This window comes from Neophocaena asiaeorientalis, unplaced genomic scaffold, assembly GCF_003031525.2.
Source record: "Neophocaena asiaeorientalis asiaeorientalis breed wild unplaced genomic scaffold, Neophocaena_asiaeorientalis_V1.1 scaffold57, whole genome shotgun sequence".
Taxonomy (NCBI): domain Eukaryota; kingdom Metazoa; phylum Chordata; class Mammalia; order Artiodactyla; family Phocoenidae; genus Neophocaena; species Neophocaena asiaeorientalis.
Genome location: NW_020172731.1, coordinates 1,777,283 through 1,801,034, shown reverse-complemented (window position 1 = coordinate 1,801,034; position 23,752 = coordinate 1,777,283). Strand labels below are relative to the sequence as shown.

Genomic DNA, 23,752 nt, shown 5'->3' with positions numbered 1-23,752 from the left:
GAAAAGAAAACAAAACTCTGACACAAGAAAGCGCAGCCCTGGAGACGTGGTGGCAGCCTGAGTGCAAGGAGAATAAATGTCAGTACGGGACTCTCAGGGAGAGGGCAGAGCCCATGGGCTTTAGGAAGTCTGTAGATTATACCGAGTTGCAGGCATTCTTTCTCTGCCCTGTGACTCCGTTACGACTATCTCCAGGCTTAGTTAGCTAAATTAGAGGTAACTTGGAGAAGTGCCCACATGGGTTGGGCAGCAAACGGCTGCTGGTCTCTCCACACAGCTCCTCTCTGAGGCCAGAGCGGTGGGCACTGCTGGGCTAGAATCCAGAGTGACCAGCAACCAAAAAAGCGTGGCTATTTGGTAGCAAGCAAGGAGCTAACAACAATGAGAACTAGTACAGAGCAGACTGAAGCAGAGAAGTTCTTGGGGTCAAGTCCCTTTTCCCCAAACCTAACAGAAGCAGCAGCCTCTGGTAAGGAGGAGAGGCTGGACCCTGCTATCCACCGACCATCCGGGAGGTCCCCTGTGCCACTGGTATTGACAAACAAACACAAACAGAAGTTACAAATAAGGACCTGGAATACGAGTGGCCTTGGAATCAAGCCACACTCCCCTCCGCTTCTCCAAGGTGAAACTGGAGAGGACAGATTGCCCTCAATGTTTTAGTGAGTTCACTTGCATGCTATAGTGGGAGAGTTTTTGGAGTCAAAATCATCTAAGATTAAACTGCTAAAGCCACATTTGACATCTTTGGATCTTAGTTTCCTTATCTATAAAGTGAAATAAAAATACTGAGCTCACACCATCGCTGTGAAAATGAACTGCGGCAACAATGGACGGCGGCCGGCATAGGACTTGCACTTAGCAGGGACTCAGTGATGACACCTCACCTGCCTCCTTGGCCCTGGACTCTTAACCCGACCCCCAACCAGGTCCCAACACCCTGGGCATCACCCGTGGAGTTTGGATCCTACCTTTGGTTAGGGAGTGAATCCCGAGCTTGACCTGGGAAAAGTTCCCACTTCCGATTTCCCCTCGGATGCGGTAAAAGCCGATCCGTTTCCCCAGAGTGATCTCCCTAACCACCTTCTGGTCTTGGGACATGTCCTGCGTCAGCTTCTCAAAGGGTGTCAGCTGGCGAGGCTGTCCCTCTCCGTCCTTCTTGGTGCACTCCGTCTGACCGCCACTCTCCACGCTCTCTCGCCGGTCCCACCTGGCATAGTGGGTGTTCTCCAGGCCGCCTCCATTCACATACAAGGCAGTCATCGTCCTCCGCAGGCCCACGTTTCCATCTCAGCAGAGGCACCGATGGGGGGCAGGCTGGGGAGGGGCCGAAGGGGCCCGGCGGGTGGGAGATGGGAGTTGACTGCCAGAGCCCTGTGTCCTTGGGAGCCGGGCAAAGACTCCTGGATGTGCAACCCCCCTTCTCAGCTTCAGCCGGGGGAAGGCAGAGGCCAATGCCAGAACCGCCTACCAGCCAAGCCCGAAGCCGCCCTCACTCGAGACCTTCCTTCACGCTGAACTTCCCAGCTCTAACTGGACCATCAGGCACACGTCCAGGTACCAGAGCCGCTTCCCTGATCAGGCTCCAAGAACTTTCTGGCTGGCCGTGCTGGTGCTCTGTGGTAGGTGGCTGTGTCCCAAAACAAAGGCTCCAGTTTGCTATTTCCTTTGATGGCCAGAGAATCTTTTGCTCTGGTGTGTAGAAGCCCCGCAGAGGCCCTCAGGTCCCCGCTGCTGGCGCGTATCTCTGATCTTCTTCATTTTGCACTTTTGCTGTCAAGTTGCAGGGCCCCGGAGACCTGATAATCTGGACCCCAGGAAAGAAGAAACTTGCAAATCAGCCTTCTGGTCACACAGGCAGCCAGAGGAGGATTAAATCCCTGCAATGCCACTTTAGCCGGCCTTTATTTAGATGAGCCTTCCTCTAAGCCGTGAGCTGTCTCAAAAATTTGGTGGGTGCTACTTCATCCTAAGAACAGAGAATAAGGAAATGTATTAGCCTATGCTAATGTACAGTACGGGATTTATAATGAATGTGAAACTGCTTGGTAAGTACCAGTCTAAAAGCATGCTGCAAATTTCAGTTATGGCTCACATCAGTAGTAAATGCTTGATCACATATGATTTAGTAAGAAGAAAATGTATGCACACACACCCCTCGATCTACATTTCAGGAAAGCCCTCACAGCCTGTAAATATTTCTAGCAAAATAATTTTTCTACTTCTGGCTTGCTTTGAAGCCAGACTTTTAAAATAATAATACAGTAGGGAATTCCCTGCCGGTCCAGTGGTTAGGACTCCACACTTCCACTGCCGGGGGCCAGGGTTTGATCCCACGAGCCACGTGGCACGGCCAAAAAAAAAAAAAAAAAGGAATTGGTAGGTACAGTGGAAATGTCTTTAGTAAAATCTGTCAGTTTTTCTGGTCACATCATTTCTAAAATAAAGTGACCACGATGTCAAATTTTGAAATAAAATGATAATACGATCATCATAATGACAAAGATTTCCTATCAGTTTTCAAGAGTTCTTACACTGATTCGAATAACAATGTGTTACATTTCCTTTACACTGTATGTTCTCACACACCGGCTAATTTTTCTCCTAGGCTTATTTTCTAGGTATTTCTAATCAGGTGTCAGCCTCCAGGCCCAGCAGCTCATTTTGACGGTTCAGAAACAGGGTAATGTTACTGCAGGGCAAAAGTCTACGGCCTCCTCAGTGATGAGAAATACTTGCCCAGCTAGAATATCTTCATGACTTTCTTCCATGCAGCCTCCAGTAAGAAATAATCACTTCCTCCCTGGATCCCCACAGCACTCTGTACAATTTCCGACAGGTCTCCTCTCCCTGAAGGTGGGAACCAGGTTTAATTCATCTCTATATCCTGCTCTTCCTCCTCTCTCCCTCAGCACGGAGCATGATGTCCTAAATAAAGAAAGTGTTTGCTAAATGTGCGCTGAACTCGATTTTTGGACTTGAACATTCCAAACCAAAAAACCCGAGCGAAAACATGAGAGACTGCCTTGGAAATGGGAATTCCCAGTTCTGTTTGATGATATCACATTCTTCCAGTTAGGTACAGAATTGCTTACACTGTAATTAAGTATGGGGTTGCTGAATAAAGAGAAACAAGGACAGGAAAGAGGAGTGGTGGGAGGCTGCCCATCACTGTGCCTATTTCTGCATGGGGGAGGGGAAGCTGGATGAAGGATAAAGGACAGAGGTTTAAAAGGGGCCAGGTATTAGTAACCACACACATCTCTAGGCTAGAGTCTGAGTAGGGTGTTTTAAAAGACATTTTAAGGTGAAAGAGCCTGAATTCGCTTGAGGAAAATCTAAGCCACTGGTTCTTAAGCCTCCTGGAGTTGCACACTCCTTTGAGATTCTGATGAAGCCTGTGACCCTATCCCCAGGAAAAAGCATGCACACCTAATCTGCATCCAGTTTTAAGGGGTTCACAGACCCTCTGAGACCCATCCCTGTGCTTCAGATTAAGAAGCTCTACAAAGATCTCCTCAGATCCCTGGCAGAAAGAGACCACACACACAAGAAGTGGTGTAACCATTTTAATTCTGAAAGAAACTTTAGCTTCACCTACGCAAAGAGAGTAAGGCCTTTCGACAGGATGCAGTGCTCGATCGCCTTGTGTTCCTGCAGGTTCCAGGACTTCCTGGCTCTGTGTCCTTCCTGGGCCTTGCTCAGGACTCCAGGCTTGCCTCTCTCCCAGTGCCTCGCCACGGTGCTGTCATTACCAACCCCAACTAGATAAGCACCTGGAGCGCAGGAACCTGCACCTTATTCTTCGAACTCCCAGGGCTCAGCCCAGTGCCTGGAAGTTGTATGATAAGCATTTGTTGAAGAAGGAATGAATCAACCTACCAACTGATTGATCGTTACATTCAGGTATGATCTATTGAGTAGAAGTAAATATTTTATTTATAGACACATACCACTATCCCAACATTTACTTGAATTATCTCAGAAAGCTTATTTCAGTCCACATTTCCAAGGCCTGGGCTACCTTCTACTGGCCAATAGTATTCCTGGCCCCACCTTCTTGTGTAGGTGAAAGCTTAGTCTGAATTCCACCATCCAACTGAGAATTGCTACAGTACTGCTTAGAAATCCAAAGTCTGCAAATTATCATGCACTGGTTAGAGAGGGAAACAGGAGCTCTCATTCATTGTTCGAGGGTATGAATTGGTACAATTGCTTGGAGAACAACTGGCTATAGGTATTAAAGTACAAGTGTACGTATCCTTTGCCTCAGCTATTCCACTTGAATTTATCCTGCACGTACATTCACAAAGGTATACATATTTCTAATATAAAGATGGCTAGATAGATATTCACTGCTGCATTGTTCTGTAGGAAAAAACTAGACATTAATTAATTAAATGCCCGTCAGTAGGGACAAGTTAAATAAGTTACAATACATACATATACAAAAATAGTGGATTATTTGTGAAATAATTCATTGTACTTGTGAAAAAGAATGAGTTATGATATCCAAGATACACTGTTAAGTGGTCAGTAGAGTTTACATAATGTGATATCAGAAGTATAAGAAAGAGGAGGGTATACCTGAGAAACTGGCAATATTTACTGCATTTGAGGAGGGGAGTTGTTGGACTGGGAACTAGAATGAGAGAAAGGTGTGTATTTTTCACTATTTACTCTTTTTATATGATTTACCTTTTTTCATGTGCATGTATTTACCTTTAAAGAGAAAATTAAAAATATGTAATATGTTGCCATCTTACACAATTGGTGTACAGAAAGTTTGCTTTACTTTTGGTTATACAGGGAGATTGCCACACCTGATTGTCTAATACTAATGGACTGCTTTTAAAATCAAAAGATAATTAGGGACTTCTAGTTAAATACGAATTTTATGCTTTCATTTATCTCTATTTCCTTCCAAACCCCCACAGTAGAAATAGGAGGGGAAAAAGGCATAAACCCATAAGGACAAACAGAGTAAGAGAGGTAATAGCAGATGTAAGATACCAACACATCTGGGGAAGATGGAAAGCAAATTGAGGAGTAGTTAATGACTCTGCAAAGACAGTGAAGAAAACTGCAAAACTGGACACGCCAATGAGATATACCTTTCCGAACGCTCAAGAAACTTCAAACTATAAGAGACCAACTACCTCAAAGTTTGGAGGATTGAAGCAGACCAAAAATGGGGATTGTTTGAATGTAGAGCAGTGAGAGCCCCAGCCCCTTTTCTCCTCAGAGCCAGTTTGCTACTTCTTCTGCCCACTCCCAGGCCAGCTCAGGAGCAGAAGGCACAGGACAGTCCATTAGCTCAGATCCAGTTATGGGAGCACTGTTTCCCTCTTCTCTCTGCACCCCTAAACCCTTGAGTTTCCAGAATAAAGGGAAACATGTATATAATGCCCCAGGCAGGGGATTCCTCTTTTGGTTAAAGAGAAAAGACCTCCTGAAACCCATCTTCGGAGGTTCTCCAACCCAAAACCCGCCTGACCACCTACTGTGCAGTCCTCCAGGTGCCAGTTTCACTTGCAGGCAAGGAGCTTCCAATCAGATTTAAGTGCCTTCTGCTTAGAATGAATGTCCAGCCAAGAGGTGCCAGACACCTGAGGAAAGGCTCCACAATGAAAGGAAGAAAGCATACCTACACCCCTCGGCCGCTCGCCCATGGGGTGAGGCAGGGATTCCGTGTGGCTGACAGGGTCTTTGTGCTCTGGCCACGTGTCAGGCCTGAGCCTCTGAGGTGGGAGAGTCGAGTTCAGGACATTGGTCCACCAGAGACCTCCCAGCCCCACATAATATCAAACGGCGAAAGCTCTCCCAGAGATCTCCTTCTCAACGCTAAGACCCAGCTCCACTCGATGACCAGCAAGCTACAGTGCTGGACACCTGATGCCAAACAACTAGCAAGAGAGGAACACAACCCCACCCATTAGCAGAGAAGCTGCCTAAAATCATAATAAGGTCACAGACACCCACAAACACACCACCGGACACGGTCCTGCCTACCAGAAAGACAAGATCAGGCCTCATCCACCAGAACACAGGCAACTAGTCCCCTCCACCAGGAAGCCTACACAAGCCACTGAACCAACCTTACCCACTGGGAGCAGACACCAAAAACAACAGGAACTACAAATCTGTGGCCTGCAAAAAGGAGAACCCAAACACAGTAAGTTAAGCAAAATGAGAACACAGAGAAATACACAGCAGATGAAGGAGCAAGGTAAAAACCCACCAGACCAAACAAATGAAGAGGAAATAGGCAGTCTACCTGAAAAAGAATTCAAAGTAATGATAGTAAAGATGATCCAAAATCTTGGAAATAGAATGGAGAAAGTATAAGAAATGTTTAACAAGGACCTAGAAGAACTAAAGAGCAAACAAACAATGATGAACAACACAATAGATGAAATTAAAATTCTCTAGAAGGAATCTTGCTGTCTGCAAGAGACCCACTTCAGACGTAGGGACACATACAGATTGAAAGTGAGGGGATGGAAAAAGATATTCCATGCAAATGGAAATCAAAAGAAAGCTGGAGTAGCAATTCTCATATCAGACAAAATAGACTTTAAAATAAAGACTATTAGAAGAGACAAAGAAGGACACTACATAATGATCAAGGGGTCGATCCAAGAGGAAGATATAACAGTTGTAAATACTTATGCACCCAACATAGGAGCACTTTAATAAATAAGGCAAATGCTAATAGCCATAAAAAGGGAAATCGACAGTAACACATTCATAGTAGGGGACTTTAACACCCCACTTTCACCAATGGACAGATGACCCAAAATGAAAATAAATAAGGAAACAGAAGCTTTAAATGATACATTAAAGAAGATGGACTTAATTGATATTTATAGGACATACCATCCAACAACAGCAGATTACACTTTCTTCTCAAGTGCTCAGGGAACATTCTTCAGGATAGATCATATCTTGGGTCACAAATCAAGCCTTGGTAAATTTAAGAAAATTGAAATCACATCAAGTATCTTTGCTGACCACTATGCTATGAGACTAGATATCAATTACAGGAAAAAATCTGTAAAAAATACAAACACATGGAGGGTAACGAATACACTACTAAATACCAAGAGTTCACTGAAGAAATCAAAGAGGAAATCAAAAATACCTAGAAACAAATGACAATGAAGACATGATGACCCAAAACCTATGGGATGCAGCAAAAGCAGTTCTAAGAGGGAAGTTTATAGTAATACAACCCTACCTCAAGAAACAAGAAACAGCTCAAATAAACAAACTAAACTTATACCTAAAGCAATCAGAGAAAGAAGAACAAAAAACCCCCAATGTTAGCAGAAGGAAAGAAATCATAAAGATCAGATCAGAAATAAATGAAAATGAAATGAAGGAAATGATAGCAAAGATCAATAAAACTAAAAGCTGGTTCTATAAAAAGATAAACAAAATTGATAAATTAGCCAGGCTCATCAAGAAAAAAAGGGAGGAGACTCAAATCAATAGAATTAGAAATGAAAAAGAAGAAGTAACAACTGACACTGCAGAAATACAAAGGATCATGAAAGATTACTACAAGCAACTCTATGCCAATAAAATGGACAACCTGGAAGAAATGGACAAATTCTTAGAAAAGTACAACCTTCGGAGACTGAACCAGGAAGAAATAGAAAATATAAACAGACCAATAACAAACACTGAAATTGAAACACTGATTAAAAATCTTCCAACAGGGCTTCCCTGGTGGTGTAGTCGTTGAGAGTCTGCCTGCTGATGCAGGGGAGATGGGTTCGTGCCCCGGTCCGGGAAGATCCCACATGCCGCAGAGTGGCTGGGCCTATGTGAGCAAAAAATCTACAAACAATAAATGCTGGAGAGGGTGTGGAGAAAAGGGAACCCTGCTGCACTGTTGGTGGCAATGTAAATCGATACAGGCACTATGGAGAATAGTATGGAGGTTCCTCAAAAAACTAAAAATAGAACTACCATACGACCCAGCAATCCCACTACTGGGCATATACCCTAAGAAAACCATAATTCAAAAAGGGTCAAGTACTGCGATGTTCATTGCAGCTCTATTTACAATAGCCAAGACATGGAAGCAACCTAAGTGTCCATCGACAGATGAATGGATAAAGAAGATGTGGCACATATATACAATGGAATATTACTCAGCCATAAAAAGAAACGAAATTGAGTTATTTGAAGTGAGGTGGAGGGACCTAGAGACTGTCATACAGAGTGAAGTAAGTGAGAAAGAGAAAAAAAAATACCGTATGCTAACATATATGGAATCCTAACAACAACAAAAAAATGGTTCTGAAGAACCCAGGGGCAGGACAGGAATAGAGCCGCAGATGTAGAGAATGGACTTGAGGACATGGGTAAGCTGGGACAAAGTGAAAGAGTGGCATGGACATATATACACTACCAAATGTAAAGTAGATAGCTAATGGGAAGCAGCCACATAGCACAGGGAGCTCAGCTCGGTGCTTTGTGACCACCTAGAGGGAGGGTGGGAGGGAGATGCAGGAGGGAGGAGATATGGGGATATATGTATATGTATAGCTGATTCACTTTGTTATAAAGCAGAAACTAACACACCATTGTAAAGCAATTATACTCCAATAAAGATGTTAAAAAAGAAAAAAGAAAGAAAGCATAGCCAACCAAAACAGCAGTGACTGAAAGGAACTTGAAGGAAACAGAAAGCATTGCAGGAAGCAGAAGACAAAAGACAAAATACTGCATCCATAAAACAAGAACAAAATTCTAAAACTAAAGCAAACCAAAATAAAAACCCTCATAGAATAAGAAAGTTCTCTATTAGAAATTTAAATTAAGGAATTCAATCAAAGAGTTGTTTAAAAAAATCTAGAAGAGATGAACAATAGAGAAAAAAAGACAAGAAAAGGGGGTAATCAATTCATGAAGTCCAACATCTAATTATTAGAATTCCCAGACTCACACTATTGTGCTCCCAATAAACAAAGACATACGGTTTCTACTGTAATTGAATTGCCAACAAATCTCAGAAATTTCAAAATTAGTAATGAGTGAGGAAAAACTCCAGATTCTCACATATTCCAATAGAATTTTAAAAAGTAAAAGAAAAAATCCAACTAGCAAGGTAAATCCTGTTTGGCTGTGGATATTCATTTTTATTTTGCAGGATTTTTTTTCCTAAAGACTTTTCTTAGATGTCTGGAAACAGAAATCCTGATTACACGTTGTGGCATTGCTATAAATAGTTTATATTTGGACTGCTTTCTAGTAGTGTCCTAAAATATCAAGCTATATCATGTTGAAAATAAGCAATAATGGAAATTACGATATACCTAATTGCAGACGAAATCCTCCCTTTTCTTAGATGCAAGCATGGTTTGCTGTCATTTTACTTTCTGCCCTTTTGATTTTGACCAATTTTTATGGACATTAATGAGAGCTTAGAAACCCAACCAGCCAAAAATATAGAGTTGTGTCATTATAGATCAAAGCCTCTGAGGAGGCAGAATGGTCCTTAATTATTAGCTTACTGTGGATGCATAGCAACGCATTCAATAAGATTAAAGAAAACGGAGCTTACTCGGTAATTTATTTTCTTGACTTGCAACCCACTGTGAAAATAATATCAAAGAAAACCATTTCATCTTTGTTCTCTTTGTCTGAGTTTAAATTACAAAACTTCTGGGCAAGGCTCTCAGACAACCTCTTCCTTGGTTGGCAAGGCCAGGCACTGGGCTGCTTAGAAAATAGCTGGGTTTTCTCTATGTGTGAAAACAGAAGGCGAGGACAGCCAAAGCCCACATAATCCTCCTCAGACATGGTGGGCCCTCGGGGGAGATCATTAGCAAACATGCTTCATTTGAAAATCTATTTTAACATTTAAAAATTATTTGCACCATATTAGCTTTTGGCCCTAGCTTTTTATTCCTCAGCATATTTGTCAGGATCCCCATGGGAGGGGAGTTGGGGGTGGTGGCAGCTGGGAAACTTTGAAGCAAATGGAAAATGAATGTGAACTGGTTCTGCCCTAGTGATGAACAGCAGCACGGCTCCTGACACGCCCTCTTGCCCCACTTGATCTCACAAGCTACTTTCCCAGCCAGGAGGCTGGGGTCTCCCCATTCCGCTTACACTCACATCCATGGCCAGTCCACCCAGGCTGATGGGCTTACATCAGCTCTTCCCTCACTGAGCTCTACCTCACTTGAGGTTCTCTTGACCATCAAGGTCACAGACGCAAATGCCCAGGAGGGCCGTACAGGTGTTCAATGGGGCTTAGTGGAGCCCCCATGCCCAGCATGACGAGGCAGCCCAGGCTCAGCAACAGCCTGGGTAGCCATGCTGGAAGGCAGGCTTACTTTTTCCAAGCCTTTTAATTCTTTAAAGGCAACTGGAAATCAATAAATTTTTGGTCAACTCTCTCAATTTTTAAATGGTGGCTTAAATATTTTAAAAACACTGTGTGGCCTAGTGAAACTGAACCTTCAGGCCAGATTTGGCCGTCAGGTTGCTAATTTGCCAATTCTGCTCTAGGTTTTATAGGAACATCATCAGAAAAAAAGGGGATGGCAGTCCATAGGTCCATAGTCAAACACATCTGGGAATGGTACATATTACACCCTTCTTAGATATTTGTATTAGTAACTCATGATCTTCTGGTGTTTAAAACACACACAAATAAAATCTATTTTTTGTTTGTGTTTGTTTGTTTAATTCAGTGTCCTCCAAGTTTATTTGACCATTGAATTCATTCTTCTTTTTTTTCTAATATATTTCTTTCTTTCTTCACTTTTTGGCTGCGTTGTTCTTTTCATTGCTGGGCGCGGGCTTTCTCTAGCTGTGGTGAGCAGGGGGCTACTCTTCTTTGTGGTGCACGGGCTTCTCATTGCATTGGCTTCTCTTGTTGCGGAGCACGGACTCTAGGCTTGCGGGCTTCAGTAGTTGTGGCTCGCAGGCTCAGTAGTTGTGGCGCACAGGCTTAGTCACTCCACGGCATGTGGGATCTTCCCGGACCAGGGCTCGAACCTGTGTCCCCTGCATTGGCAGGCAGATTCTTAACCACTGTGCCACTAGGGAAGTCCCACCATCGAATTCATTCTTACAAATCTTTTTCTGGCATTTTCTTACAACTCTGACTTCAGAGTTAGATAAGCTATAAAATCCTCAATTAACTGTCAGTTAAATAGCTGTAAGAATTTAGGTCCCAAAAGGAAGATTATGAAAACAATTCAGTATAGAATGAAGCAGAAAACAGAGTAGTGGAGTTTAATCCACAAATGTAGCCAGCTGGGTGGGAAGGGCCCACCTCTGTGAGGTCTAGGATAACATAGTAGTTTCTTAGTGATTAAGGTTTTTTTTGTTTGTTTATTTTTTGTTCTTTTGCCACACCATGTGGCTTGCAGGATCTCAGTTCCCCAACCAGGGATTGAACCCGGACCAGGCCAGGGCAGTGAAAGCCTGTAATCCTAACCACTAGGCTGCCAGGGAACTCCCTTCAATTAAGTATCTTTTAACCTTGGGAAGATTTAGCAGCAAAACCAGAAATGTTTAAGAGACTCAAATCCCATATTATTAATATTTTTGTCTTGATGAACCTGTATGAAACTGGTATTTTATATACTTGTAATGTGAAGAAAATTGGCATAATAAAGTAACAAAATAGATTTGTGACTCTAATTTAAAATGAAGAATTGAATAATTGACTTTGGTGGTTTCATGTTGAAATTTTACTGTTTATAAGCAGCATTGGAACATATTTAAGAGAACTTAAGGTTTACCCTGTTTGTATGCTTATCATTATATTTATAAGAATTATTAGTATTCTAAAAGTTATTTTTTCTAATCAAATAAAGTACTTTAAAAGGAAATGAAATAGATTAAATTATAAAGGCAGTTTAAAATGCTAAAAACGGTTTAATTAGGTTTTTAATAGGATAAACATTAATCTTTAAAAATGATTGTTAGATAAAATAATATGTCTGGAATTTGTTTCAAAATAATGAGTGGAGAAAATGATAGGAATTTAAATGTAACAAGACTGACCCATGAATTGATTTTTTTTTTTTTTTGCGGTATGCGGGCCTCTCACTGTTGTGGCCTCTCCCGTTGTGGAGCACAGGCTCCGGACGCGCAGGCTCAGCGGCCATGGCTCACGGGTCCAGCCGCTCTGCGGCATGTGGGATCTTCCCGGACCGGGGCACGAACCCATGTCCCCTGCATCGGCAGGCGGACTCTCAACCACTGCGCCACCAGGGAAACCCTGAACTGATCATTTTTGAAGCTGGGTGATGAGCACGTGGAGGTGTATAACGTTCTTTGCACCATTTTTGTATCCGTATTAAATTTTTCTATAATGCAATTTTAAAATTTGTTAAAATCTACTAGATCAAAAATATAATGTTTGTAATTTTATAATGCTAGGTATTTTACAACAGACAACAGTGAAATGGATGAATAAGTGAATGAATGGATGAATGACATGACAACCCTGTGAGGTAAGGTACTGTCACTTCCTTTTCACAGATTAAAACGAAAAACAAAACTAAGGCCAACTGAAATTAAGAAAGTTGCCCTTAATGTTTTGACTGTTAGCTCCAAGAGCGTGGCGACTGTATATTTAAGTTAACCTTACAACATGTGAAACCAGGAATTTCAAACACATGAGGAAGAGAATGGGGTCAAGTTCCAGAAGCAACCTGGCAGAAACTCAGGCCCTTCCCCATAAAGATATGAATCTCAGTTATAATTCACTTCCAAAACACAGATCTTCCCAGCTCTTCTGAGGGAGCATGGTTGCCTCCATACAAATAAGGAATGGCATTAAGGTACAGAATGAAACCATGGGTTGAATCACAAGCAGGTGGCCCTGAGCAGAAAAACAAAATGTATTCTACATCTCCTCAGGAATAACTAATTTAGGAAACACAGTACAGGAACACTCATGCCTCTTTGCAGCTCGTGGTTTATTTTTAAGGGATTAAAAATATTTGCAAGTCAAAGCAGACACTGCTCTTCTGCTGCCTTATAACTTTCTTCAACTCTAATGTAGTGTGTTCACTAAGAAGCAGGAGCGACGTTTGAGTGATGGCCATAGGGGGTGTTCGAAAAAACATTTTTTTCTCTTTGAGCAGAACTCAAGAAAGTCTATCATGGCAGGAGGGCTGCAGTGCTACGGTCATGGAGGAGGGCAGCATTTCAGAATAAAAGCTCTTACTTTCACCATCATAAAAAATTCAAATTTCAAGTAAAATTTGAAACCTTTACTAAGATCCTCCCATCCATCATAAGTGATCCCTTTACATTCTACAAGAAACACATCTGAGGATTCTTAAATTGTTACCCAGCAGTGGAGGTACGTGATGGGTGCTGGTGGCAGGGGACAAGGGGATGAATTCCAAAGCATTTGTAGGAAAAGAAAGCCCTCCTGAAGTCCAAAAGTCACATTGCCCCCCTCTGGACCTTTGTAGTCTTCACGCAAGTGAGATGATTAAAACCCCATAAGCCTGAATGAACCTGCTGAAATAGGATAGTCGAATTCCTTTTTCCCCTCACAAACAATTCAGAAAGCCAGATTTGAAGGTTTCTAATAGAGGTATTAGAAGACAACCTAGGAAGGGAGAAAGGGCAAAGGGCATCAAAGGAGTAGGTGTTGACATGGGGGTGGGGCTGAACTCAGGAAGTTTGACTCATAATTTTATCTCCATTATTCCCCCCATATAACACGTACTACTAGCTATCCTTTCCCAAGTGCCTACTATGTGCCAGGAACCAAATTTTTAAAATACTTCTGACAACCCTTCCAGCCAGGCCTAGAATATCTGTGTCTCTAGTGGTTCCTGCTTAGCACCACAGTTTTGCCTTTTCCTCTCTAAGTTTTCCCCAACCTGTGAAGACGGCTCCTTTCCCATTTCCTTCTAGAAGCATACTTTAAGTACTCCTGACCACACTGCCACTCTCCTGTGGCACCCGAGATCTGTATCCACAGTCTGGTCCTTGACTTCACATTTCTTCCATTTCATTTGTGTGAATCAAGCCCCCTCGCAGCTCTCCTCAAAAGCAGGGTCCGCTTGCGGGGGTCACGTCCATTCCCCTAGGTTCCCCACCACCTAGGACAGTGCTGCTCACACTGGGCTTGACGACTCAAATGATGACTTTATCTCCACCTGGTTTCTCTGTAGGGGAAATGGCTCGTACTTTGGGTAGCAATCTCTCATATTTACTCTAAAGTAGGAAAACCAAGCTTCTGACTTTCTTCTCCAGACTTGCTCTCACATACTGGGGACTGGCAACACATCCTTCTAGCTAAAGCCGAAAACCTGGACTCCTCTTTTTATCTTATATCTCATGTTCAATCTGTCAGCAGATCTCACTGGCTCTATTTTCAAAATATATCCAGAACACAATCCCTTTATCCCATTACTACCCAAACCACAGTCATCCCAGTATTACCATTGAGTCCAAGCCACCAACAGCTTTTGATTGGATTATAGTTACAGTCTCTGCAGCTGGTCTCAGAGCTTCTGTTTTATCTGGCACCCACCAGCCAGGTAAGATAGAAGCTTGGAGACCAGCTCAGACATCGTCTGTTTCAAACAGAGCATCCAGGAAGATCCTTCTAAAAGACGTCAGATCATGTCACTTCTCTACTCAAAACCCTTGGATGGCTTCCCTTCTCACTCAGAGTAAAAGCTAAGACCCTTAAAATGGCCTTCAAGGCTCAGCCCAATGTGATCCCCTTCTTCTTTGATGTCATCTCTTCCAATCTCCACCTCACTCACTCCACCCAGCCACACTGGTCTTCTCACTCTTACTGGAGGGCACCAGGCCTACTCCTCTGCAAATTCCTACTGATACTTTAAGGATCATTTTAGGTGTTACCTCTTTCAGGTGGCTTGTGTACCTACACACCTAAACCAGGTGGAGTTCTCTTTTGTACTTCCAACATCTGTGGCTAGCACTGTGATTTTCTCCACCTCTTTGTACTATTATGACTTCTACGTTGACTGTCTCTCTCATAAATCAGATTGTAAGCTCCTTCAGGGTAGTGATCATATTTGACTTATACGGACTATATTCATAAGAGCTACAGTAATTGAGACAGTGTCTAAGGATAGACCAAAGAATCAAAAGAGAGTCCAGGAATTGACCCATATATACGGTCAATTGATTTTCTACCAAGGCGCCAAGCGAATTCAGTGGGGAAAGGCAAGTCTTTTTTAACAAATGGTGCTGGATCTACTGGATGTCTGTGTAAATAAAAGTTGAACCTTGACCTTTATCCCACACCAGGCACAAAAATTAATCTGAGATATGTCATTGACTTAAACATAAAACCTAATACCATAAAGCTTCTAGAAGTATATCTCCAGGACTTTGAAGTAGGGCAAGTTTTTTGGACTGGATACAAAAACCACAAACAGTAAGAGGGGAAAAAAATTTGATAAGTTTGACTTCATCAGCATTTAAAATTTACGGGTATCAAAAGATACCATTAAGAAAACCAGCAGACAGATCACAGACTAGATTATATATCCAGGACTCTAAACAGTATTTGGCACACAATAAGAGCTCAATTAAATATTTGTTGAGCAAATGTATAAAAGACCTGGCTCTTTTCCACCAGAATACATGGATATTCTAGCGGGTACAGCCAGCTGAGGTGTCAATATCCTACGACTATTGAGTGGGCAGTGCTAGTTAGAGGGGAAATCTATCTTATAGGAGGAAGAAAAGTTATCAAGATTCACTAGTAGAACTGAAATGTGTCGTCAGCAAATTTAGGAGAATGTGTACAGGGCACCAGGACCTGTAGAAAATCAGACAAGATAAGGTGTGAATAACAGTAGAACACTCACATAAGGAAATTAGCTAAAAACAGAGGAAGAATTTCACCAAATGGAGCAGAAGGCATATGCCTCATTCTTAGTTGCCTGGGTAATGCTAATGATTTTATAATGAGAAACACAGATGCTGTAACTAGCAAATAAAGCTGAAGCTACAAGTGATCTACCGGAGATCGTAAGAGGATTGAGAGTTCTATCACAGGCAAACGGTGAGGTCAGGAAGGGAAAATTTTTAGTTAAAAAAGGGCAAAATTGATCCTGCACACTTGAGACTGCTTCTGGACATGGCATAGACCCAGGCTGACTGTACATTCTGGTTTGCCTAATACTGTCCAGGCGTTTCCCAATGTGATTAATATTACCTCCTTTTTTTATTCTCAAAAGTGTCATTGGGGCTTCCCTGGTGGCGCAGTGGTTGAGAGTCCGCTGCCGATGCAGGGGACACGGGTTTGTGCCCCGGTCCGGGAAGATCCCACATGCCGCGGAGCGGCTGGGCCCGTGAGCCATGGCCACTGAGTCTGCGCGTCCGGAGCCTGTGCTCCGCAATGGGAGAGGCCACAACAGTGAGAGGCCCGCGTACCGCAAAAAAAAAAAAAAAAGCGTCATCGTTTGGATGATATATAATGTGGTCATTTTACTTAAATGTGTTATTTCTTCCTCTTACTTTGGATAGTTAATGAGGATAAATAATTGTGTAGCTGCATATCCACTGTTATTTGTTTTACCTGATAGCATCCCTCCCTGGAAGGCACCTCAGGCCAAATAAGAGTGAGTGCTCACTTTCCTGACGACCAGTGTAAGACTGTGTTGACAAATGTATAACCTGATGTTTAGACTGCTTCCCTGCTCCTTGCTGTAACCAGGTGAGTTCGGCAGTAGAAGTCTTCAGTGTAATTATTTTGAATTAACATAGCTCTAGTCTACTCCTAAAACCACTATCATTTTAGGTGTTACCTCTTTCAGGTGGCTTGTGTACCTACACACCTAAACCAGGTGGAGTTCTCTTTTGTACTTCCAACATCTGTGGCTAGCACTGTGATTTTCTCCACCTCTTTGTACTATTATGACTTCTACGTTGACTGTCTCTCTCATAAATCAGATTGTAAGCTCCTTCAGGGTAGTGATCATATTTGACTTATACGGACTATATTCATAAGAGCTACAGTAATTGAGACAGTGTCTAAGGATAGACCAAAGAATCAAAAGAGAGTCCAGGAATTGACCCATATATACGGTCAATTGATTTTCTACCAAGGCGCCAAGCGAATTCAGTGGGGAAAGGCAAGTCTTTTTTAACAAATGGTGCTGGATCTACTGGATGTCTGTGTAAATAAAAGTTGAACCTTGACCTTTATCCCACACCAGGCACAAAAATTAATCTGAGATATGTCATTGACTTAAACATAAAACCTAATACCATAAAGCTTCTAGAAGTATATCTCCAGGACTTTGAAGTAGGGCAAGTTTTTTGGACTGGATACAAAAACCACAAACAGTAAGAGGGGAAAAAAATTTGATAAGTTTGACTTCATCAGCATTTAAAATTTACGGGTATCAAAAGATACCATTAAGAAAACCAGCAGACAGATCACAGACTAGATTATATATCCAGGACTCTAAACAGTATTTGGCACACAATAAGAGCTCAATTAAATATTTGTTGAGCAAATGTATAAAAGACCTGGCTCTTTTCCACCAGAATACATGGATATTCTAGCGGGTACAGCCAGCTGAGGTGTCAATATCCTACGACTATTGAGTGGGCAGTGCTAGTTAGAGGGGAAATCTATCTTATAGGAGGAAGAAAAGTTATCAAGATTCACTAGTAGAACTGAAATGTGTCGTCAGCAAATTTAGGAGAATGTGTACAGGGCACCAGGACCTGTAGAAAATCAGACAAGATAAGGTGTGAATAACAGTAGAACACTCACATAAGGAAATTAGCTAAAAACAGAGGAAGAATTTCACCAAATGGAGCAGAAGGCATATGCCTCATTCTTAGTTGCCTGGGTAATGCTAATGATTTTATAATGAGAAACACAGATGCTGTAACTAGCAAATAAAGCTGAAGCTACAAGTGATCTACCGGAGATCGTAAGAGGATTGAGAGTTCTATCACAGGCAAACGGTGAGGTCAGGAAGGGAAAATTTTTAGTTAAAAAAGGGCAAAATTGATCCTGCACACTTGAGACTGCTTCTGGACATGGCATAGACCCAGGCTGACTGTACATTCTGGTTTGCCTAATACTGTCCAGGCGTTTCCCAATGTGATTAATATTACCTCCTTTTTTTATTCTCAAAAGTGTCATTGGGGCTTCCCTGGTGGCGCAGTGGTTGAGAGTCCGCTGCCGATGCAGGGGACACGGGTTTGTGCCCCGGTCCGGGAAGATCCCACATGCCGCGGAGCGGCTGGGCCCGTGAGCCATGGCCACTGAGTCTGCGCGTCCGGAGCCTGTGCTCCGCAATGGGAGAGGCCACAACAGTGAGAGGCCCGCGTACCGCAAAAAAAAAAAAAAAAAGCGTCATCGTTTGGATGATATATAATGTGGTCATTTTACTTAAATGTGTTATTTCTTCCTCTTACTTTGGATAGTTAATGAGGATAAATAATTGTGTAGCTGCATATCCACTGTTATTTGTTTTACCTGATAGCATCCCTCCCTGGAAGGCACCTCAGGCCAAATAAGAGTGAGTGCTCACTTTCCTGACGACCAGTGTAAGACTGTGTTGACAAATGTATAACCTGATGTTTAGACTGCTTCCCTGCTCCTTGCTGTAACCAGGTGAGTTCGGCAGTAGAAGTCTTCAGTGTAATTATTTTGAATTAACATAGCTCTAGTCTACTCCTAAAACCACTAATTATATCAATACTTTCTTTTAAAGACATGGAAACCAAGGCATGAAATGATCTGGTTAAATGACTTGTCTGGGATCATTCAGGGTGAAAAATCTAGATAAGACTCCTATTTATGATAAATGTATTTTCAGCTCACTATCACCACCATCATTCATTCATTTAGCAAACATTTATTAAACACCTATTATGTGCCAAAAACCCCCTCTCCACATGATGAGTTTACTAAGGCTCCAACGACCTGGACACTCACTGTGCATGCCTGACTTAAAATAGGCGATCTGCTGCTGAGATAAGCACATTGGGTACCAATGTTCGGTGTTTAAAGTGTGTTCTATGCTTCAACTGAGAAAATTGACTGGAAGGGACCCTGCAGTTCTACAGTAAGACAAATCTTAATTGTACAAGTGAACTTTAAGGGTCCAAGCAATGCAAGTGGGTTATGGAACGCTTATGGGGAATAGGGGAGTAGGGGGGAAGGGGCGGTTCTTGCATTCAGCGATGGAAATAAACATCCAACCTTTTTACTGTATGTTTCTAATCTAAAGATTTTTTTTTAAACCTTAAAAAAGAATCTTTCATGACGCTGCTCTTTTACATGATACAACCAGCTAGGAACAGTCATTAATTAGTGTTTTGAATGGCTCATACATTTACATTAGAAACATCACCTTTGGTGTCTTTGATTCCTGAGTCCATTGATCTGCCATGGCTTTGAAATCTCAGGCAGGAATTCATTCAGATCAACCTAATTTGAAAGAAAAGCAACTCTTTCCTGCCCTCTGAATTATCCATCCAGGGGGCTCCTCTCTGTTCTGGTAACCTCTGGAGTAAAGCCGGTTTTTCAGAGGTAGAAAACAGCTCTTTACCACAGTAACCACAAAACAAAATGAAATAAATATATATAAGAAGAGACTTGTTGCTTCTCATTCGCTCAAGCTGTAAAATAAATAAATACATATATACATAATTGGCTGCTACTAAGGAGAAGCCTAGATAGATATGTAGTATGGAAAATGGGAAGTCTAAAATTTTATTGAAATTTACTGATAATCTCAACTATTCTAGTCTTTGTTTGGTAACAATTATTACATCAATAATAATAGTTAGCTCTTACATAATATAATACATAAGATGGGGTGGGCACTATTCTAGGGGCTTTATGTGTATTAACCATTTAATCCTTACATGAATTCTCGGTTTTACAGAAAGGGAGGTCAGGCGACTCCACCCATCCAGGATTCAAGCCCAGGCAGGGAGGCTCCAGTCTCAGGGCTCATCTTCACCACCACAGTGGGCTATATAGTTATCTCTAGAATGTTTTTACGATACAGTAATTTTTTATGTCTAGGACTTAATATTTGGCATAAGGAAAGCTGAACACTTTGTTCTATGCAAGCTTTCAATAAATGTTGTGGGTGAATGAGTGAGTATACAAATGTAGAAGATCACAGGTTTTCTCTCAGTTGCCTCTGCCAATCACTAATAATTTTCTTCTTCCCCTTCTCACTGCCCACCCTCCACCCTACCAGCTTGGTTAATGATAAATTTATTCTGTCTTCCCTCTGCTCAGTCTTAACCAGTAGGCTTGCACTTCTCATCCTTCAGTAATTGGACATCCTGCTTAGGACCCACAAAGGGAGTAGGTGGTCCAGGCAGTCCAGTGGGGATGTGGGACACAAGGTGAGACCCCAGGAGAAGCACCAGTTTAGAGCCAGAGGCACTGAGAAGAGACAGAGATTGTATTCATTTGGGGAACACAGGGACTTCTTTTTTTAAAAAAAAATATTTTATTTATTTGGCTGCGCCAGGTCTTAGGTGCCGCAGGCGGGATCTTAGTTGCGGCAAACGGGATCTAGTTCCCTGACCAGGGATCGAACCTGGGCCCCCTGCATTTGGAGCACAGAGTCTTAACCACTGGACCACCAGGGAAGTCCCAACACAGGGACTTCTAAGACTGAAACTCTCTTGCCTCATCCTCCAAGATCTGCACCAGCCATAGGATGCATCATTCATTCATTCAACATTTATTGAGCATCTGCTATATGCCAACACCGTGTTAAGCCTCAGACACATATGGCACTGAATAAGAAAGACACTCTCACTTCTTCTCATTATGATTATTACCTCTCCCCCAATACACACAACTCACGCAACCTTATTCTCTTAATCTTAATCTCTTCATTACTCATCTCTACATCTTATTGGGACTGTCTCTCTCTGGGACTTCATTGATTGTCTGTATGGAGATCATTATTCATTCATTTATATATTAAATGAGCATCTACTATGTGACAAACACTGTTCTAGGTGCAGGGGATATGATAATGAAGCAAAGTAGAGAGGGTTTCTTCACTCAAGGGGTTTGTAATAATCCTCAAGTCTATCTACACTTGCTATCCTTTCTTCTCTCAGCTTCTTTAAAAGACATTAAATCATATAAATGAATAATTATAACAATATGCTGTTTTATTTTTAATATATAAAGATACAATAGTTATAACAATAATAGTACAACAAAGAGGAGGAGGGAATGGAGCTATAAAGGAGTAAAGTTTCTTGATTTCACTAAAATTGAGTTAGTATAAATATAAACTAGGTTCTGGGAGTTCCCTGGTGGTCTAGTGTTAAGATTTGTGTCGAGAATCTATAAATAAAATAACTCAATTAAAAATAAAAAGATAACACAAAAAATAACTCAAATAAAAAGACAAATAACCCAATTAAAAATGGGCAAAGGGGACTTCCCTGGTGGTGCAGTGGTAGGAATCCACCTGCCAATGCAGGGGACACGGGTTTGAGCCCTGGTCCGGGAAGATCCCACATGCCACGGAGCAATAAGCCCATGTGCCACAACTACTGAGCCTGTGTGCCACAACTACTGAAGCCCGTGTGCCTACGGACTCTCAACCACTGCGCCACCAGGGAAGCCCGAGTAGCCCCTGTTTGCCGCAACTAGAAAAAGCCTGGGTGAAGCAACAAAGTCACAACGCAGCCAAAAGTAAATAAATACATTTATTTAAAAATAAATAAAAATAATAAAAAATAAAAATGGGCAAAGGATCTAAATAGATATTTCTCCAAAGAAGATATACAGATGGCCACTAAAAACATATAAAGATGCTCAACGTCATGAGCCATCAGGGAATGCAAAACCACAATGAGATACCCCTTCACACCCAATAGGATGGCTAGAATAAAAAAGACAGGTAATAACAAGTGTTAGAGAGGATGTGGAGGAACTGAAAACTTCATACACTGTTGGTGGGAATGTGAAATGGTGCAGCGCCTTGAAAAACAATCTGTCAGTTTTTAAGACAGTTGAATATAGTTATCTCATAAACTAGCAATTCCTCTCCTAGGTATATACCTTAGAGAAATGAAAACATGTCCACACAAAAACTTATATACAAATGTTCATAGCAGCATAATTCATAATAGCTAAAAAGTAGAAACAACCCAAATATCCATCAACTGATGAATGGATAAATAAAATAGCTCCATTCCCTCCTCCTCTTTGTTGTACTATTATTGTTACAACTATTGTATCTTTATATGTTAAAAATAAAACAACATATTGTTATAATTATTCATTTATATGATTTTTATTTTATTTATTTTATTTATTTTTATTCATCAATAAAAAGAAATGAAGTACTGACATACGTACAGCAAGGACAAACCTTGAAAACATTCTGCTAGGTGAAAGAAGCAGTCATAAAGGACCATATATTGTATGATCCCATTTACATGAAGTGTTCAGAATAGGCAAATCTATAGCAACAGAAAGTAGATTAGTGGTTGGCTAGGGCTTAGAGGGAGGAGTTGGGGACACTGGCTAAGCAGAGCAACATTTCTTTTTAGGGTAATGAAAATATTCTAAAATTGATTGTGGTTATGTAAATATGCACAGCTCTGTGAATATACTAAAAGTCATTGAACTGTATACTTTAAATGAGTCAATTGTATGGTATTTGAATTACATCTTAATAAAGCTGTTAAAATACATTTGAAACAATTAAGAGAATTAAAATGTTACACTAGAAAATATTCACTTAATGCAAACTACCCAGCCAGCTGCCTTCAAATCTTTTTCCTACTACCTTGACCATATTTTTGGATTACATTCAACCTTCTGATTCCAGACCATTCATGTTCCCTTTCTGCCATTCACATTTCTGCGCATATCTTCCATCCTAGCTCACTTTCTGTTTTTTGGCTGCGCCGCACGGCATGTGAGACCTTAGTTCCAGGACCTGGGATTGAACCTGCACCCCTTGCAGTGGAAAAGTGCAGAGTCTTAACTACTGGACCACCAGGGAAGTCCCTCCAGCTTGCTTTTTTTTTTTTTTTTTTTTGCGGTACGCGGGCCTCTTACTGTTGTGGCCTCTCCCGTTGCGGAGCACAGGCTCCGGACGCGCAGGCCCAGCGGCCATGGCTCACGGGCCTAGCCGCTCCGCGGCACGTGGGATCTTCCTGGACCGGGTCACGAACCCGTGTCCCCTGCATCGGCAGGCGGACTCCCAACCACTGCGCCACCAGGGAAGCTCCAGCTTGCATTCTTAACAGCTATCTCCCCTTTCAGACTTTTATTTAGATCTTGCCTGCTGTTCTTTGCCTACACTGTCCAAAATGGCTAGAACAAAGAATTACAGAATGTTAGAAACGGAGGACACTTCAGTGGTCCTTCCCTCCCAGCCCTTCACTTTAGGGCTTAGGAGACAAGGGCCAGAGAGATTACATGACTAGTCCCTAGTTCCCAAAATACTTCGTCTTTGGCCCACCTCTTCCAAAAAGCCTTCATTCATTAAGTGAACACTTCCTTATCTTTCTACCCAATCTCTGACACCATTCTTTATTCTACTACTGAACTGTACCAAATGCATTGATCTCAAGATGTCATTCACATTCAAACACAAATTTTGCATCCCAGAGGGGAAAAAGCAGCGCTTTTATCTCCATGGCTACTATATCTGCCGGCTCAGCTGCTGTAGCTTTTTCTTCTTCTGTTGTCATGAACAATTTAAAATTCAAAGGAGTATGGACACCAAGGGGGGAA

General features: G+C 41.9%; 1 protein-coding gene and 1 non-coding gene across 2 annotated transcripts in view; both read right to left on the bottom strand.

Moving 5' to 3' along the window:
• Positions 1-23,752, bottom strand: part of NIM1K (NIM1 serine/threonine protein kinase) — a 67,838-nt gene that overhangs the window by 19,787 nt on the left and 24,299 nt on the right. Inside the window, exon 3 of the mRNA XM_024740345.1 lies at positions 972-1,969. Within this exon, the coding sequence (XP_024596113.1) occupies positions 972-1,263 (292 nt within the window). The 5' untranslated portion in view covers positions 1,264-1,969. The remainder of the gene's footprint in view (positions 1-971; positions 1,970-23,752) is intronic.
• TRNAW-CCA (transfer RNA tryptophan (anticodon CCA)) lies at positions 20,553-20,625 on the bottom strand. Its single transcript has one exon. It is a non-coding gene; the product is annotated as a tRNA-Trp (tRNA).